An 18924-nucleotide genomic window follows, 5' to 3' on the forward strand; every position below is an offset into this window, starting at 1 on the left:
ACATCGTTGCAAAAATAAATGTCACAAAATCGCACTAAACGGATATAAATTGCTATAAAACGCTTTAAATTAACTACTTTGTGATGTTTGTAACTCCTATAACGAGTGAAAAGATGACCGGAGAAATATAACAGGCTAAACTAATGCTTGGAACAGGAGAGGGTCGGTGTCTTCCACGCGCGTTACGCAGCAAGAAAAGACTTGCTAGCTAAAGGTTTTTTTCATTTGTAGGGCCTGTGAACGAGCAATCGAGCCCGTTGGAATCGTCATCACGTAAAGGCATCCAGGGGAAGACGTAAGAAGTGTCCGTATAGTCATAGCAACGACAGTGCCCGTTTAAATGACTTCAGAAAAGTGGCCAACGTTTCTCAAATCTGACTCCATGTCAGGGAAATTGCTGTAGAATGGGCTCTGTTCCACTTAGAGACAAAATTTCAACTCCTATAGAAACTATAGACTGTTTTCTATCCAATAATAATAATAATATGCATATTGTACGATCAAGGATTTTGTGGGAAGCCGTTTAAAAAATTAGCCACATTAGCATAAATAGTCTAAACAGCGCCCCCATCCCCAACAGGTTAATTCCAGGGGTATATTAGTGATCATAGCCCAAAGGTGGTTTATTCAATTTTTTTTCAAAATCATTGTTTAGTGATTCTGTAACAATATGGACCTAACAAAATTCAGCCGAAAACACCTAATTCTTCTCATAGTAATTTGATAAATAGGACATTTATTTGAATCTAGGTTTCTCTGGAGACATAATGACAAGTGATCCTTACCAACAGAGATAGACATATCACCTGCAGAGATGAAGCACCGTATGTACTCACCTATGGTTATAAGTGGTTATAACTAAGGATGACCATGTATAATATCTAAATTACCTTATATATATGCTTAGTTGTAGTCAAAACAGCTTATAACAGTCTTTCAGTGGTATGAATACTTGGTATAACTGTAATACAGAGACCACCTATCCTCTGAATGTACACATAGAGCAGTATTGGGGTGTATTCTCCCCCCAAAAATGTATTCTCTGGGAAATGTTATATAAATACCAGAATTCCTATAATATCCTCTCCTTCTACTCTCCCTCCCTGGTCTGTGTTCTCCCTCTAGTCTCCCTATACCCTCCCTCCCCAGACTTGTTGCTGGGTTACAGGGTAAAAATAGCCATTCAACCAGTTTGGAAAAAAAAGAACGGAATGTTCTGCTCCATTGTTTTCTACAGTTTCTCTTTCCCTGTTTGGAAACATGCAGAACTAGTTCATCATCGTTCCATTGGATAATAATGGACATGTGGTGAAAGATATGACAGGTATCTAAAGAGACATCGGTACATGTAGGGTGAGTCACAAATGGAAACCTATTCCCTTAATAGTGCACTACTTTCTACCAGGACCCTAGTGCACTTTAAAGGGAATAGGGTGCTATTTGGGAAGAAACCCACATGTACCTCCACAACACAAACATCCTTCTTAAAGGCAAGAGAGTGAAGCATTTAGCATACAGTGCCTTGCAAAGTATTCACCCCCTTGGCGTGTTTCCTATTTTGTTGCATTACAACCTGTAATTTAAATAGATTTTTATTTGGATTTCATGTAATGGACATACAGAAAGTAGTCCAAATTGGTGAAGTAAAATGAAAAAAACTAACTTGTTTAAAAAAATAAAAAAACGGAAATGTGGTGCGTGCATATGTATTCACCCCCTTTGCTATGAAGCCCCTAAATAAGATCTGGTGCAACCAATTACCTTCAGAAGTCACAGAATTAGTTAAATAAAGTCTACTTGTGTGCAATCTAAGTGTCACATGATCTGTCACATGATTTCAGTATATATACACCTGTTCTGAAAGGCCCCAGAGTCTGCAACACCACTAAGCAAGCGGCACCATGAAGACCAAAGAGCTCTCCAAACAGGTCAGGGACAAAGTTGTGGAGAGGTACAGATGAGGGTTGGGTTATAAAAAAATATCCGAAACTTTGAACATCCCACGGAGCACCATTTCATCCATTATAAAAAAATGGTAAGAATATAGCACCACAACAAACCTGCCAAGAGAGGGCCGCCCACCAAAACTCATGGACCAGGCAAGGAGGGTATTAATCAGAGAGACAACAAAGAGACCAAAGATAACCCTGAAAGAGCTGCAAAGGTCCACAGCGAAGATTGGAGTATCTGTCCTTAGGACCACTTTAAACTGTACACTCCACAGAGCTGGGCTTTACAGAAGAGTGGTCAGAAAAGGGCATTTGCTTAAAGAAAAAAAATAAGAAAACAAGTTTGGTGTTCGTCAAAAGGCATGTGGGAGACTCCCCAAACATATGGAAGAAGGTACCCTGGTCAGATGAGACTAAATTTGACCCTAAAGCACTACCAGGACCCTAGAACACTACCAGGACTCTAGAACACTACCAGGACCCTAGAGCACTACTCGGACCCTAGAACACTACCAGGACCCTAGAGCACTACCAGGACTCTAGAGCACTACCAGGACCCTAGAGCACTACCAGGACCCTAGAGCACTACCAGGACCCTAGAGCACTACCAGGACCCTAGAGCACTACCAGGACCCTAGAGCACTACCAGGACCCTAGAGCACTACCAGGACCCTAGAGCACTAACAGGACCCTAGAGCACTACCAGGACCCTAGAGCACTACCAGGACCCTAGAGCACTACCAGGACCCTAGAGCACTACCAGGACCCTAGAGCACTACCAGGACCCTAGAACACTATCAGGACCCTAGAGCACTATCAGGACCCTAGAGCACTAGCAGGGCCCTAGAGCACTACCAGGGCCCTAGAGCACTACCAGGACCCTAGAGCACTACCAGGACCCTAGAGCACTACCAGGACCCTAGAGCACTACCAGTGCCCTAGAGCACTACCAGTGCCCTAGAGCACTACCAGGACCCAAGAGCACTACCAGGACCCTAGAGCACTACCAGGACCCTAGAGCACTACCAGGACCCTAGAGCACTACCAGGACCCTAGAACACTACCAGGCCCCTAGAGCACTACCAGGGCCCTAGAGCACTACCAGGACCCTAGAGCACTACCAGGACCCTAGAGCACTATCAGGGCATACAATAAGGGGATCTGCTGTACCCATGTTATGTCAGAAAAGTCAGTTATGAATTATTCTATCCTGGTTAAAAACAAGTTGTCATCCAATAGGCTTTGATAAAATGCCCAATATCCTCACCCACATGTAAATTCTGTAAGTGTAATGTATATGTCAATTGTTTGACGGTCCGACCGCGTTCTGTCCCTTATCACCACAAATGTTGGTGCCAGCGAGAATGACATAAGAAAGTAGTCAAGACGACTAGCTTGATTAAACCTCCGTCATATATATCTCACTAGGTCTGGATACTAAACCTCCGTCATGTATATCTCACTAGGTCAGGATATTTAACCTTCCAGAAATCCACTAGTTCTTACATATCCATGATATTCATGATTTCCTTACGTGCACAGGGGTGATAGTTTGTCGTGTGATTTCCTTTTACGGTTCATTGCGGTATTTAACACCAAGTTATAATCTCCCACCACAATAAGAATCTTGTATTGCTTGTAGACTTGATCAATTATTACAATTATTTTCAAAGAAGAGTGGATCATCATTATTTGGACCGAATAGATTGGAATATGTTAAACATTTTGGCTCAGTGACTCCAACTACCTTCTGGATCTGGAACAATTTGCACATTCGTTCTACATCTGTGGAGTTTCTTTGCCCATGGGAGAAGTATATTAGGTTTCTAAGCAAATGTATTTGCATAACTTTTTTCCCCCACAAGAGTACAATGTTAGCTAAACAGACTGAAGCTACATTTCCACACCCTTTACTGGAAATGCACCTCCTTATGAGAAGGACAGTGAGTCTAGAATAGTTGAAGTCATTACATCATAACCAGTTACAGTGCTTACTGTTCTTCAAGCCACACCCGCTGAAGTAGAATGGCCAATAAGAGAACAGAATATTATATAAACAAGATGCTGTACTTCAGGCCACGCCTGTTGAAGTAGCCAATAAGAACTATAGAGAGCAGCCATTTCAAGTGTTACAGAAAAACCACTGGCGCTGGCAAACTACAGACTGCAGCTATTTCAAGTGCAAACACAAGAAAGAAGATGAACAGAAGGGCAAGAAGTGATCATCCAAGTGAGTACTACCATTGTGCTTTTATACCTGTCTATTATGTCAGTTATGAGAGTGTTCTGAATGAACTCATGACTCCATTCTATGAGCCCCAACATTACGATCTGCTACTCTGAATATCCTTGTGAAACCCGAACACAAAGATCGTATTTTATCATTTAACTTGTCATGTTGGCAATAGAACAAGATTTTAAATAAAGCCCACCTGACACAGATTGTGATTTATAATGGGCCGTTTTTGAATTGCGTAACAGTTATTGTGAAGGCGGGGATGAGGGGCTGTGTTCCAAACAAAACAACTACAAGTGTGTTTGCTCTAGTTCCTCAACAGACCAGATAGAAGTGGTCAAAAAAGACACCTTATTGTTGAAGACTCTTCTTTGTGTCATAAAAGTGCAATGAAGTCACTTAGGAACCACGCACATTTTGGAGAGGTGTGTTGCCACTTGGAAACACCAGACCTCTCACTCAAACCCTTTTCATTTTTATGTCTTATGTTGTGTTACGAATCCCTTTGGCCAGACAGTCTGGGGGGGGGGGGGGGGGGGGGGATGGTAATGGGACCCGTAACACAACTCACACAAATTATAATAGTGAAAACGAAACAGTGAGAACAAATAACCACAACAACTAAGATCTACCGTCAAACACTCAAGGTTTATTTATAAACACACAGTAATGGGGGGAGCAGGAAAAGGGGCTGAGCTGGACCCCAAGGAATGAAACAATAAGAACCCAAAAACACCCCTAAGCTAGACTAGCCTATTTCAACTACTACCTAACTAACCAATAAATACAGGGGGTGGCCCGCCCAGTTCTAACTAGTGTTTATATACAAAGTATTCCTACGGGTAATGTATGCCCAAGGGCATCTTATCTTGGTTACCCCCTTTTCCCCCGATTAAACAAACACTCAAACGCCATAACAAACACAATACTCACAGGTGGGGACAAAGTGACATGTAGTTGAAAACCACACAATGAATCTACAGACATACGGCATTGACAGAGAGATTGAGCTGGTGAGAAAACAACTGACAGGGGTTTTAAACCAAGGGAAGGGGACTGTGATTGGGTAAGGGAAAAGGAGCAGGTGTCTTCCGATTAGCGACTGATTGATGACTGATTGGGGAATGATGATTGTCACCTGTGAGTAGGGGAGAAGGAGAGAAAATAAATACACACAGGAGACACACAGAACACTTGTATCCGTAACATGTTGCATCTAACCCAATTTCCAATAATATTCTTATGTTACTGAATGTATTCAGAGTAATTTCAGATTTAAAAAAGTATAGTAAATGTAAAAAGCACATCAAATCAACAGAGTAATCTCACTGGGAACATTTCAAAGTCTACTCCACGTTGGTTCGTCGTAATTTAATTGAAATGATGTGGAAACAACATTGATTCAACCAGTCTGTGTCCAGTGGGATGTTTGGATTCAGGCTTGTGTCAGGTGAACTGTTAAATCCTCACTTTTAGTCTAATAATTATCTCAGAATCTCCAAACTGTTCCCTTTTATTGCTACCATGGTTATGCTTTCAGATATTTATTCTGTAAGAAACATTTCAATTTAGCCCTATCCACATAAGCCAATTCCCACGAGTGTAAAGGGTTAAGGTCAACGGCAGCATGAAAACTTTGTACCAAGACATTTTAGCCAAAAACCTGGTTGCCTCTGCAAGGAGCCTAAAATGAGTGTAAGGGGTGAATAATGAGTGTACCAAACATTATGAACACATTAGGACAGTTGTGGGAAGCATTGGAGTCAACATGGGACATGGGCCAGCATCCCTGTGGAACACTTGACACCTTGTAGAATCCATGACCCAGTGAATTGAGGCTGATGAAATGAGACTCATCCAGCAGTATCTTTCCCTGATTTAATCTGACCAATTATACAGGTATTGTGTGACGAGAATTACAGGCCAATGAAATGCTTTTATCCTACTCTGTAAATATCCTATCTTTAAAAATAACAACAAGAACTAATGACTAGATCACCAAATATAAATGATCAAATAATCATTTATGTAAACAAACAGAGTGAGCCCAATAGAACCCCGATCCAGCGACTGTCAACCCAACACATTCTGGCTAAGATCACAGCCCGTATCAACAAAGCATCTCAGACTAGGAGTACTGACTTAGAATCTGTCCATATAATCTTATTCATTATGATCTAAAAATCCAATCTGATGTTAGTTCAGCACCTCTACGGGCCCTGGTCACTACTAATCTCAACATTGTTGTTGTTGTTGTCAACTCAATCTGCCATGTAATCAGTAAACCCTGCTCTCATATCTGTCATGTAATCAGTAAACCCTGCTCTCATATCTGTCATGGAATCAGTAAACCCTGCTCTCAATCTGTCATGTAATCAGTAAACCCTGCTCTCAATCTGTCATGTAATCAGTAAACCCTGCTCTCAATCTGTCATGAAATCAGTGAACCCTGCTCTCATATCTGTCATGGAATCAGTAAACCCTGCTCTCAATCTGTCATGTAATCAGTAAACCCTGCTCTCAATCTGTCATGTAATCAGTAAACCCTGCTCTCATATCTGTCATGGAATCAGTAAACCCTGCTCTCATATCTGTCATGTAATCAGTAAACCCTGCTCTCAATCTGTCCTTGAATCAGTAAACCCTGCTCTCAATCTGTCATGGAATCAGTAAACCCTGCTCTCAATCTGTCATGGAATCAGTAAACCCTGCTCTCAATCTGTCATGTAATCAGTAAACCCTGCTCTCAATCTGTCATGTAATGAGTAAACCCTGCTCTCAATCTGTCATGGAATCAGTAAACCCTGCTCTCAATCTGTCATGGAATCAGTAAACCCTGCTCTCATATCTGTCCTTGAATCAGTAAACCATACTCTCATATCTGTCATGGAATCAGTAAACCCTGCTCTCATATCTGTTATGGAATCAGTAAACCCTGCTCTCATATCTGTCATGGAATCAGTAAACCCTGCTCTCAATCTGTCATGGAATGAGTAAACCCTGCTCTCATATTAAAACAAATTTGAAGTCTAGATTTGGTCATTTAACTTATATTTACGGTTGCTCTTCAGCAAACCACAGGAGCAATTAGGGTTAAATACTTTGCTCAAGGTTATATCGATAGCTTTTTCACCTAGTCGGCTCAGGGATTCAAACCAGCAAGTTCTCGGTTACTAGAAAAACACTCTTAACTGCTAGTATACCTGCCTGGAAAGAGGCCTCCATTAAAGTATTAGAACTGACAGTATAAAATTAAATTGCATTTTACAGGCCTGGCAGATGACGTTGAAAGTAAATGTATGACTTTCCCTTGGATTTCCAGTAGCCTGTTATCAGGAGTGATGAAACATGTTCAGTTATAAGAGCTCTTGGTACCATTTGAAAGGAAACACTTTGAAGTTTATGGAAATGTGAAAGGAATGTAGGAGAATATAACACAATAGATCAGGTTAAAGATAATACAAAGAAAACACCAACCGTTCTTTTGTATTTTTTTGTACCGTCTTTGAAATGCAAGAGAAAGGCCATAATGTATTATTCCAGCCCAATTGCAATTAAGATTTTGGCCACTAGATGGCAGCAGTGTATGCAAAGTTTTAGACTGATCCAGTGAACCATTGCATTTCTGTTCACAATTTTGTGTTAAGACTGCCCGAATGTGCCTAATTTGTTTATAAATAACTTTTCATGTCCAAAATTGTGCACTCTCCTCAAACAATAGCATTGTATTCTTTCACTGTAATAGCTGCTGCAAATTGGAAAGTGCAGTTAGATTAACAAGAATTTAAGCTTTCTGCCAATATCAGATATGTCTATGTCATGGGAAATGTTCTTGTTACTTACAACCTAATGCTAACTTCTCTAGGGTAGGGGGCAGCATTCGGAATTTTGGTTGAAAAGCATGCCCAAATTAACCTTTCAGTGATGCCCAGCCCGGATCCGGTATCCTCCTCATCAAAAAAGCTGACTAGCATAGCCTAGCCTAACGGGACTGGGATATCATACAATATCATTTTCATGAAATCACAAGTCCAATACAGCAAATGAAAGATAAACATCTTGTGAATCCAGCCGTCATTTCCGATTTTTAAAATGTTTTACAGCGAAAACACTATGTATTTCTATTAGCTAACCACAATAGCCAAACACACAACCGCATATTTTCACCAAGTTTTCACCGCATAGGTAGCTTTCACAAAACCGACAAAATAGAGATATAATTAGTCACTAACCAAGAAACAACTTCATCAGATGACAGTCTTATAACATGTTATACAATGCATTTATGCTTTGTTCGAAAAATGTGCATATTTGAGGTATAAATCATAGTTTTACATTGCAGCTACCATCACAAATAGCACCAAAGCAGCCAGAATAATTACAGAGAGCAACGTGAAATACTTAAATACTCATCATAAAACATTTATGAAAAATACATGGTGTACAGCAAATGAAAGATAAACATCTTGTGAATCCAGCCAATATTTCCGATTTCATTTTTCCTTTGCGCGCCTTGGAAAACGGACAAAATGGCTGACCTGTCACTCCAAAAGCTCTTGTTCGACCTCAGATCAAGCTAGACACCCCATTCCACTTTCCACTGCCTGTTGACATCTAGTGGAAGGCATATGAAGTGCATGCATATCGATAAATATAAGGCAATTGAATAGGCAGGCCCTGAAACAGAGCTTTTCAGATTTTTCACTTCCTGTTTGGAAGTTTGCTGCCAAATGAGTTCTGTTTTACTCACAGATATAATTCAAACAGATTTAGAAACTTGAGAGTGTTTTCTATCCAATAGTAATAATAATATGCATATTGTATGATCTAGAATAGAATACGAGGCCGTTTAAATTTGGCACGATTTTTTCCAAAGTGATAACAGCGCCCCCGTATTGACAAGAAGTTTTAAACTGCCTGCTTCTTGGGCCCAGAAGATAAGATATACATATAACTGGTAGATTTGGATAGAAAACACTCTAATCTTTCCAAAACTGTTAAAATAGTGTCTGTGAGTAAAACAGAACTGATTTGGCAGTTGAAAACCTGAGAAAAATCCATTCGGGAAGTAGTTTTTTTGTTTTTGTTTTTGTAGTTTTCTATTCAATGCCATTACAGTATCCATTGACTTAGGACTCAAATTGCAGTTCCTATGCCTTCCACTAGATGTCAACAGTCTTTAGAAATAGTTTTGTGTATTCTGAAAAATGAGGAAGTGAGAGCAGTCTGAATGAGTGAACCCTGAAGTGTCACAGAGCTTTTTCATGCGCACGACCGAGAGTTCCTTTCTTGTTTACCTTTTATATTGACAACGTTATTGTCCGGTTGAAATATTATCGATTATTTAGGCTAAAAACAACCTGAGGATTGAATATAAACTTCGTTTGACATGTTTCTATGAACTTTACGGATACAATTTGGATTTTTTTGTCTGCCTGTTTTGACTGCTTTTGAGCCTGTGGATTTTCTGAAGAAAACGCGCAAACAAAACTGAGGTTTTTGGATATAAAGAGACTTTATCGAACAAAAGGAACATTTATTGAGTAAATTAATGTCTGCTGAGTGCAACCACATGAAGATCATCAAAGGTAAGGGATTAATTGTATCCCTATTTCTATTTGTAACTCTTTCTCTCTATTTGTAACTCTTCTACTTGGCTGGTTACTGTTTGAAATAATTTGTCTGCTGGGCTATGTTCTCAAATAATCGCAAGGTATGCTTTCGCCGTAAAGCATTTTTTAAATCTAACACCGTGGTTGGATTGACAAGAAGTTAATCTTTAAACCTATGTAAAATATGTTTTGTTTTCTGAATTTTTATAATGAGTATTTCTGTATTTGAATTTGGCGCCCAGCAGTTTCACTGGCTGTTGAAGAGGTGGGACGCTAATGTCTCACGTACTCAAGAGAGGTTAAAACTTCTTATGGCTGCAGGGACAGTATTGAGTAGCTTGGATGAAAGGTGCACAGAGGTGCCCAGAGTAAACAGCCTGCTCCTCAGTCATAGTTGCTAATATTTGCATATTATTATTAGTATTGGATAGAAAACACTCTGGAGTTTCTAAAACTGTTTAAATTATGTCTGTGAGTATAACAGAACTCATATGGCAGACAACCTGAGAACTTCCAATTCCTGTTTGGATTCTTTCTGGATTTTTTTCTGGATTTTCTAACAAGCTCTCATTGAAATTACAGTGAGATATGGATGAGTTTTCACTTCCTACAGCTTCCACTAGATGTCAACAGTCAATAGAACTTTGTCTGATGACTCTAATGTGAAGGGGGGCCGAAGGAGACAGGAATTAGTCACCACTGCCAGGAGCCGTCCATGCTTTCACCATGCGTGTTCACATGAGGAGGACCTCCGCTCATCTGAAGTCAATCTAATTCTCCGGTTGGAACGTTATTCAAGATGTATGTTATTAACAACATTCTAAAGATTGATTGAGTACATCGTTTGACATGTTTCTACTGACTGTTACGGAACTTTTAGACATTTCGTCACGTTATAGTGGACGCGCATTGTGACTTTGGATTTGTTTACCAAACGCGCTAACCAAAATAGCTAATTGGACATAAATAACGGACATTATCGAGCAAATCAAGCATTTATTGTGGACATGGGATTCCTAGGACTGCATTCTGATGAAGTTCATCAAAGGTAAGGAAACATTTATCATATATTTTCTGGTTTCTGTTGACTCCAAAATGGCGGCTAATTTTATTATATTTCTTAGCACTGTCTCAGATTATTGAATGGGTTGCTTTTTCCGTAAAGTTTTTTTGAAATCTGACACAGCGGTTGCATTAAGGAGAGGTATATCTATAATTGCATGTGTATAACTTGTATTATCATCTCCATTTATGATGAGTATTTCTGTTGAAACAATGTGGCTATGCAAAATGACTTGATGTTTTTGGAACTAGTGAATGTAAGTAAACTCAGATTTTTTTATATAAATATGAACTTTATCAAACAAAACATGCATGTATTGTGTAACATGAAGTCCTATGAGTGTCATCTGATGAAGATAATCAAAGGTTAGTGATTAATTTTGTCTCTATTTCTGCTTTTTGTGACTGCTTTATTTAGCTGGAAAAATGGCTGTGCTTATTGTGGTTTGGTGGTGACCTAACATAATCGTTTGTAGTGCTTTCGCTGAAAAGCACATTTGAAATCGGACACTTTGGTGGGATTAACAACAAGAGTACCTTTTATTATGATATAAAACACATGTATGTTTGAGGAATTTTAATTATGAGATTTCTGTTGTTTGAATTTGGCGCCCTGCACTTTCACTGGCTGTTGTCATATCGATCCCGGTAGCGGGATGCAGCCATAAAAGGTTATTAACCTCTTGGAAAAAGGGGGCGCCCTTTTCACTTCTGGATAAAATTGTGCCCAATTTAAACGGCTTCGTACTCTGTCCTAGATCATATGATATGCATATTCTTATTACTATTGGATAGAAAACACTCTGAAGTTTCTAAAACTGTTTGAATTATATCTGAGTAAAACAGAACTCATTTGGCAGGCAAACCTCCAAACAGGAAGTAAAAATTCTGAAATGGGTCTCTGTGAAAGGCTTTGCCTATTCAATTGCCTTGTATTTATGGATCTGTATGCACTTCATACGCCTTCCACTAGATGTCAACAGGCAGTAGAACATGGAATGAGGTGTCTAGCCTTCTCTGGGACCGGATGAGAGTCGATGGAGTGAGAGGTCAGCCATATTGGTAGTACTTGGCTACGCACTTAGGTTTGTCGTATCGTTGTCTGCAATGCGTTAGGTAGACACGAAGAAATGCTCTGTCTGGGACGTTATTGGATATATTTGTGAAAAACATCCTAAAGATGGATTCTCAACTGAGATTGACCAGTTTATTCGACTTTTATTATGACTTTTAGAATTTTTCGTTCATGCGTAAAATCTTCATGTACACGTGAGCTACACCATGCTAGCCAAAGTTTCTAATTCGACAGAAGAAATGGACATTCTAAAACAAAACAACAATTTATTGTGGAACTAGGATTCTTGGCACTGCATTCTGATGAAAGTTCATCAAAGGTAATGGAATATTTATATTTATTTTTGTGGACTCTTTGGACTCCAACATGGCGGAAAATGGCTGAGCGCTGTCTCAGATTATTGCATGCTGTGCTTTGTACTAAAGTTTTTTTTATTTTTTTATCTAACACAGCGGTTGCATTAAGAACCAGTGTATCTTTAATTATATGTGCAACGTGTATTTTTCAGCAAAGTTTATGATGAGTTTTTCTGTTAGATTACGTAGCTGTCTAAAATTTCTCCGGACATTTTGGTGCCATTTGTGACCATGGCGGCAATGTAAAACCCCGATTTGTAGCAATAAATATGCACATTTTCGAACAAAACATAAATGTATTGTATAACATGATGTCATAAGACTGTCATCTGATGAAGGTGTTCAAATGTTAGTGATTAATTTGATCTCTATTTGTGGGTTTTGTGAAAGCTATCTTTACGGTGAAAAAATGGCATTGTGTTTTAGGCTATTGTGGTGAGGTAACATAAATATATGTTGTGTTTTCGCTGTAAATCAGACATGTTGGCTGGATTCACAAGATGTTTATCTTTCATTTGCTGTATTGGACTTGTGATTTCATGAAATTATATTATATGATATCCCTGTGGCGCTAGGCTAGGCTATGCTAGTCAGCTTTTCTGATGAGAATGATCCCGGATCCGGGATGGGTAGTCGGTAGATCGTTGCTCGACAGCAATTCAAGTCTTGTCAATTCAAATCAAATTTATCATAGATTTAAGATGATTTTATCACGCCTGCTCCCGCTCTTCCCCCCTGGTGCTCGAGGTTGCCAGGCTTCCCTGCATTACACACTCCTGCCACCATCATTTATGCACACCTGCCTTCCCTCTTCATGCGCTCCAGCGATATTGGACTCACCTGGACTCACTCAATCACCTGTTTTTTTCCTCCCCTATATTTGTCAGTTGCCCAGCTTTGTTCCCCGCTGCTGCATTGTTTGTCATATGTCTGTGTTACCGTGTGCTGACGCTGTTCCTGTCTTGTTCTATGTCTGTTCCCGAATAAATACCTGCTTCTCCTGTCTGGCGTCGGTCCTTACAGATTTAAGCAAAAACTGTAACTAGGCCCCTCAGGAACACTCAATGTTCTCTTGTTTTTAAAAATTTAATGTAACCTTTATTTAACTAGGCAAGTCAGTTAAGAACTCATTCTTATTTACAATGACGGCCTACTGGGGAACAATGGGTTAACTGCCTAGTTCAGGAGAAGAATGATAGATGTTTACCTTGTCAGCTCAGGGATTCAATCCAGCAACCTTTCGGTTACTGGCCCAATGCTCTGACCACTCGGCTACCTGCCGCCCCATAAGCAATACCAGTGTATATTTGGTAAGCGATACAAGTGTATAATTATCCTTGCATTTTATTTTACTGTCCTGCTCAAAGTTGTATTTGTCTCCCAGTGTGTTTTGGAAAGCAGACTGATCCAGCGTTCCCTTAAGGATTTTGCCTGTGTTAAGCCCTATTTTGTTTATTTTTATCCTCCCAAAAACTCCCTAGTCCTTGCCAATGACAAGCATACCCATAACATGATGCAGCCACCTCCATGCTTGAAAATATGAAGAGTGGTATGAAGAGTGGTACTCAGTGATGTGTTGTGTTAGATTTTCTTCCAAACATAACACTGTGTTAAGAACATAAAGTTAATTGTAGAGTTTATTGTAAACCGGATGTTTTTGAACATTGTTCTGTACATGCTTCCTTCTTTCCACTCTGTCATTTCGGTTAGTATTGTGGAGTAACTACAGTGTTGTTGATCAATCCTCAGTTTTCTCCTATCACAGCCATTAGAATCTCTGCGCAACGAATCCCATTAGCGGGATCACTTTCCTAAACAACCGCTAGAATTGCAGGGCGCCAAATTCAAAAATGTTACTAAACATATTTATAATCATGCTATCACAAGTGAAATATACCAAAACACAGCTTAGCTTGTTGTTAATCAACCTATCGTGTCAGATTTTGAAAATATGCTTTACAGAGAAAGAAATCCAAGCTTTTGTGAGTCTATCAATCAATGCTACAACAGCTAGCCCCAAATTAGCATGGTCACAAAAGTCAGAAAAGCAATACAATTAATCGCTTACCTTTGATAATCTTCGGATGTTTGCACTCACGAGATTCCCAGTTACACAATAAATGTTCTTTTTGTTCGATAAATATTACTTTTATAACAAAAAAACGCCATTTGGGTTGCGCGTTATGTTCAGAAAACTACAGCCTCGTTCCGGTCCTGAAAGGAAGAAGAAAATTCCCAAACGTATCAGATTAAAAAATATTACTAAAAATATTTATTATCATGCAATCACAAGTGAAATATACCAAAACACAGTTTAGCTTGTTGTTAATCCACCTATCGTGTCAGATTTTGAAAATATGCTTCGCAACGAAAGCCATCTAAACTTTTGTGAGTCTATCAATCAATGCTAGAACAGTTAGCCTTATATTAGCTTGGTTAGCTTGGTCACGAAAGTCAGAAAAGCAATCAAATTAATCGCTTACCTTTGATAATCTTCAGATGTTTGCACTCACGACCTCCCAGTTACACAACAAATGTTTTTTTTGTTCTATAAATATTTTTTTTATAACAAAATAACGCCATTTGGGTTGCACGTTATGTTCAGAAAACCAAAGCGTTGTTCCATTCGACGAACATTCCAAAAAGTATCCGTAATGGTCGTAGTAATGGACATTTTGAATATATATCGACGGAATTATTCGAACAAAAGGACCATTTGTGATGTTTATGGGACATATTGGAGTGCCAACAAAAGAATTTCGTCAAAGGTAAGGCATGATTTATATTTTATTTCTGCGTTTTGTGTCGTGCTTGCAATGATGAAATATGCTTCTCTCTTTGTTTACTTTTGTGCTATCATCAGATAATAGCATCTTATGCTTTCGCCGAAAAGCTTTTTTGAAATCTGACATGTTGGCTGGATTCACAACGAGTGTAGCTTTAATTTGGTATCTTACATGTGTGATTTAATGAAAGTTTGATATTTATATAATGTTATTTGAATATGGCGCGCTGTATTTTCCCTGGCTATTGGCCAGTGGGACGTTTGCGTCCCATCTGCCCCACTCTGTAGAGTTTTTACCCATCTACCAATAGGTGCCCTTCTTTGCGAGCCATTGTAAAACCTCCCAGGTCTTTGTGGTTTAATCTTTGAAATTCATAGCTCGACCGAAGGACCTTACAGATAATTGTATGTGTTAGATACAGAGATGAGGTAGTTATTCAAAACTCATGATAAACATGAGCTTCGTGTATACGGGCTTCGTGTATACGTCTGTGTGTAATGCATCATTCTTTTTGATGATCCATAAGTCCAGGTAGTTTAGTTCTCATCAGTCTGCATGGTGAATTTGAGCTATTCAGAGCTCTTGTTTAATATAGTTTGGAATACATTTAGTTCCTGCTGACTTCCTTCCCAGAGCACATAGACATCATCTATGTATCTCTTCCATAAGAGGGGGTGTGTCTCTGTGTTATAAAGGAGTGCTTCCTCGTATTGTCCCACATACAGGTTTGCATAGTTGGGGGAAAAGGGGGAGCCCACGGCTACACCCTCAATTTGAAGGAAAAAGTCTGACTCAAAGGCAAAGTAGTTATGGGATAATGCCAGTTCAGTGGGTTGTAAGATGCGATCATTGGATGGAGCAAGGGTAGAGTCTCTCTGCTGAAGGAAGTGTTGTAGCGCCTGCAAGCCTCCAGTGTGTGGGACGTTAGTGTACAAGCTCTCCACATCAACAGTGGCCAGCCAGGTGCCCTCTAGTATCCTTCCTAAGCCCTCTATCAATGACACCATGTGACTAGTGTCTTTGACATAAGATAGTCAATTGCTGCTAAAAAGGGTCTACCTGGATGAGGAGACACTTGATTGTGTAATTTAGCGGCTGTTACGAAAGTTGCTATCTTAGGAAATTACACACATAGAAAATTCACATTCATTTTTGGTGATTTGTCCTGTTTCCCAACAGCTTTCCACCTTGGATGAGATAATATGCTGGAATTCTAAGGGTAGTGTCATAACTACATTTGCGATAGAAGTCACCTTTAGATAGTTTTCAGCGACATTCATTCACATAGTCAAATTTGTTTTGTATACAAAGTCCTCCTCCCTTGTCACATGTTGTTATGATAATCGGAGGATCTGACTTTAAGTCCTTAAGAAAACTCAGGTTATAATAGGATTTGGGTTTCTGTTTGTCTTTGTGAGTTTTCAGGTACCTCAGCTAGGTTAAAAACTTCTTGTCAATAGGGGGAGCTGTTAGCACAATATTTTTTTTTGTTCCCAAATTAAACTGCCTCGTACTCAATTCTTGCTTGTACAATATGCATATTATTATTACTATTGGATAGAAAACACTCTCTAGTTTCTAAAACCGTTTGAATTATGTCTGTGCGTGAAACAGAACTGGACTTAGAGCAATTTCCCTATGTGGAGTTGAGAATGCAGATTTTTCCAACCTGTTCCCAGACCTGTGTATAACTCTCCCTGTCTTCTATTGGTTGAGATGCACTGCATCCGCCTTCCCCTGGGTGTCAGCGAATAGAGGGCCTTGAAATGGAGTCTCTAGGCAGAGCCGAAAGTCTATAAATTGATTGGAATCGATGTGTCCCTCCTTTTGGATCTTCGCGCTGACGCAGTAAGGGTCTTGGGATGTCGTTTTAGAAGCTCTGGTTTTAGCTCCTAGATATATCCGGCTCTGTTTTTATTTGATATAGGCTTTAAAGACATCATAATCTTGTTATTTTAAATCGATTTATATCAGTTTAGGTCAGTATATTGCGATTTTCGGGTATTTCATTTTCTGACGTTGTAAAAAGTTGGGTATCTCTCTCTCGCATGCCATTGTTTACTGCTAATTGCAACGTGGAAGAGGACGTTCTCCAACCCAGCAACGATTCTTTTGGACAAAGGACATCTATCCCAAGATTCTGATGGGAGGTCATCAAAAAGTAAGAACTATTTATGCTGATAATTCATTGTTCTGTTGAAAAAAAGTCAAATTCATAAGCCGCCATTACTTTCAGTGTAGCCTTGCGTTATCGCACCCTGTATTGCGCAGCAACGTTCATTTTAAAAATATAATTCAGCGATTGCATTAAGAACTAATTTGGCTTTCAATTGCTGTCCAACCTGTATTTTTTTAGTCAAGTTTTTGAATAGTTTTCGATAAGAATAGGTGTCTTTCCAAGATGGCGCCGGACAGATTGCTTGAGTATTTGGACACTATTCTCATTGTATAAGCACGATTTGTGCCGCTAAATACGCACATTTTCGAACAAACTCTATATGCATTGTGTAATATGATGTTACAGGACTGTCATCTGAAGAATTCTGAGAAGGTTAGTGAAAGAATTAATATATTTTGGTGGTTTATACGTTATCGCTCTTTTTGCCTTGAATCAATGCTGGGGTGATGTATGCTATTGTGGTAAGCTAATATAATGCCATATTGTGTTTTCGCTGTAAAACACTTAGAAAATCTGAAATATTGTCTGGATTCACAAGATCTGTGTCTTTCAATTGCTGTACGCTGTGTATTTTTAAGAAATGTTTAAGATGAGTAATTAGGTAATACACGTTGCTCTCTGTAGTTATTCTAGTCGCTTTGGTGTGAGTTGTGTTGGTGGCTGCAATGGTAAACTATGATTTATACCTGAAATATGCAAATTTTTCTAACAAAACATATGCTATACAATAAATATGTTATCAGACTGTCATCTGATGAAGTTTTTTCTTGGTTAGTGGCTATTTATATCTTTATTTTGTCGAATTTGTGATAGCTACTGATGGAGTAAAAAACTGGTGGAGTAACAAAAAGTGGTGTCTTTTGCTAACGTGGTTAGCTAATAGATTTACATATTGTGTCTTCCTTGTAAAACATTTTAAAAATCAGAAATGATGGCTGGATTCACAAGATGTGTTTCTTTCATCTGGTGTCTTGGACCTTTGATTTAATGATATTTAGACGCTAGTATTTACTTGTGACGCTATGCTAGGCTATGCTAGTAGCTTTTCTACTGATGGGGGTGCTCCCGTATCCAGGTTTGGGAGGTGTTAGAGGTTAAATGGCTCCATCTTCTTGCCTCATGGTAGGGCAGGTAAGTCTATTGGGCGGCAGGGTAGCCTAGTGTTTAGAGCGTCGGACTAGTAACCGGAAGGTTGCAAGTTTGAATCCCCGAGCTGACAAGGTAAAAATCTGTCGTTCTGCCCCTGAACAAGGCAGTTAACCTGCTGTTCCTAGGCCATCATTAAAAATAAGAATTTGCTCTTAACTGACTTGCCTAGTTAAATAAAGGTAAAATAAAAAGCACTTCCAATGGCTTAAGAACATCAAGGTATTGGAGTGGCCATCACAAAGCCCTCACCTCAATCCTATAAAACATTTATGTGCAGAACTGAAAAAGCATGTGTGAGCAAGGAAGCCTACAAACCTGACTCCATTACACCAGCTCTGTCAGGAGGAACGGGCCAAAATTCACCCACCTTATTGTGGAAGGCTACCCAAAATGTTTGACCGAAGTTAAACATTTTAAAGGCAATGCTACCAAATACTAATTGAGTGTATGTAAACTTCTGACACACTGGGAATGTGATGAAAGAAATAAAAGATGAATAAAATGTTTCTCTCTACTACTA

The 18924-nt window shown here is 39.3% G+C and overlaps 1 protein-coding gene across 1 annotated transcript in view; it reads left to right on the plus strand.

Annotated features, from left to right (window-relative positions):
- The first annotated feature begins 4071 nt into the window (after positions 1–4071).
- The window catches only part of LOC129839218 (GTPase IMAP family member 8-like), a 117379-nt gene continuing 102526 nt past the window's right edge, over positions 4072–18924 (plus strand). Inside the window, 1 exon segment of the mRNA XM_055906523.1 lies at positions 4072–4179. Within this exon segment, the coding sequence (XP_055762498.1) occupies positions 4149–4179 (31 nt within the window). The 5' untranslated portion in view covers positions 4072–4148.

The sequence above is a fragment of the Salvelinus fontinalis genome, chromosome 40 (genome assembly GCF_029448725.1).
Source record: "Salvelinus fontinalis isolate EN_2023a chromosome 40, ASM2944872v1, whole genome shotgun sequence".
Taxonomy (NCBI): Eukaryota; Metazoa; Chordata; class Actinopteri; order Salmoniformes; family Salmonidae; genus Salvelinus; species Salvelinus fontinalis.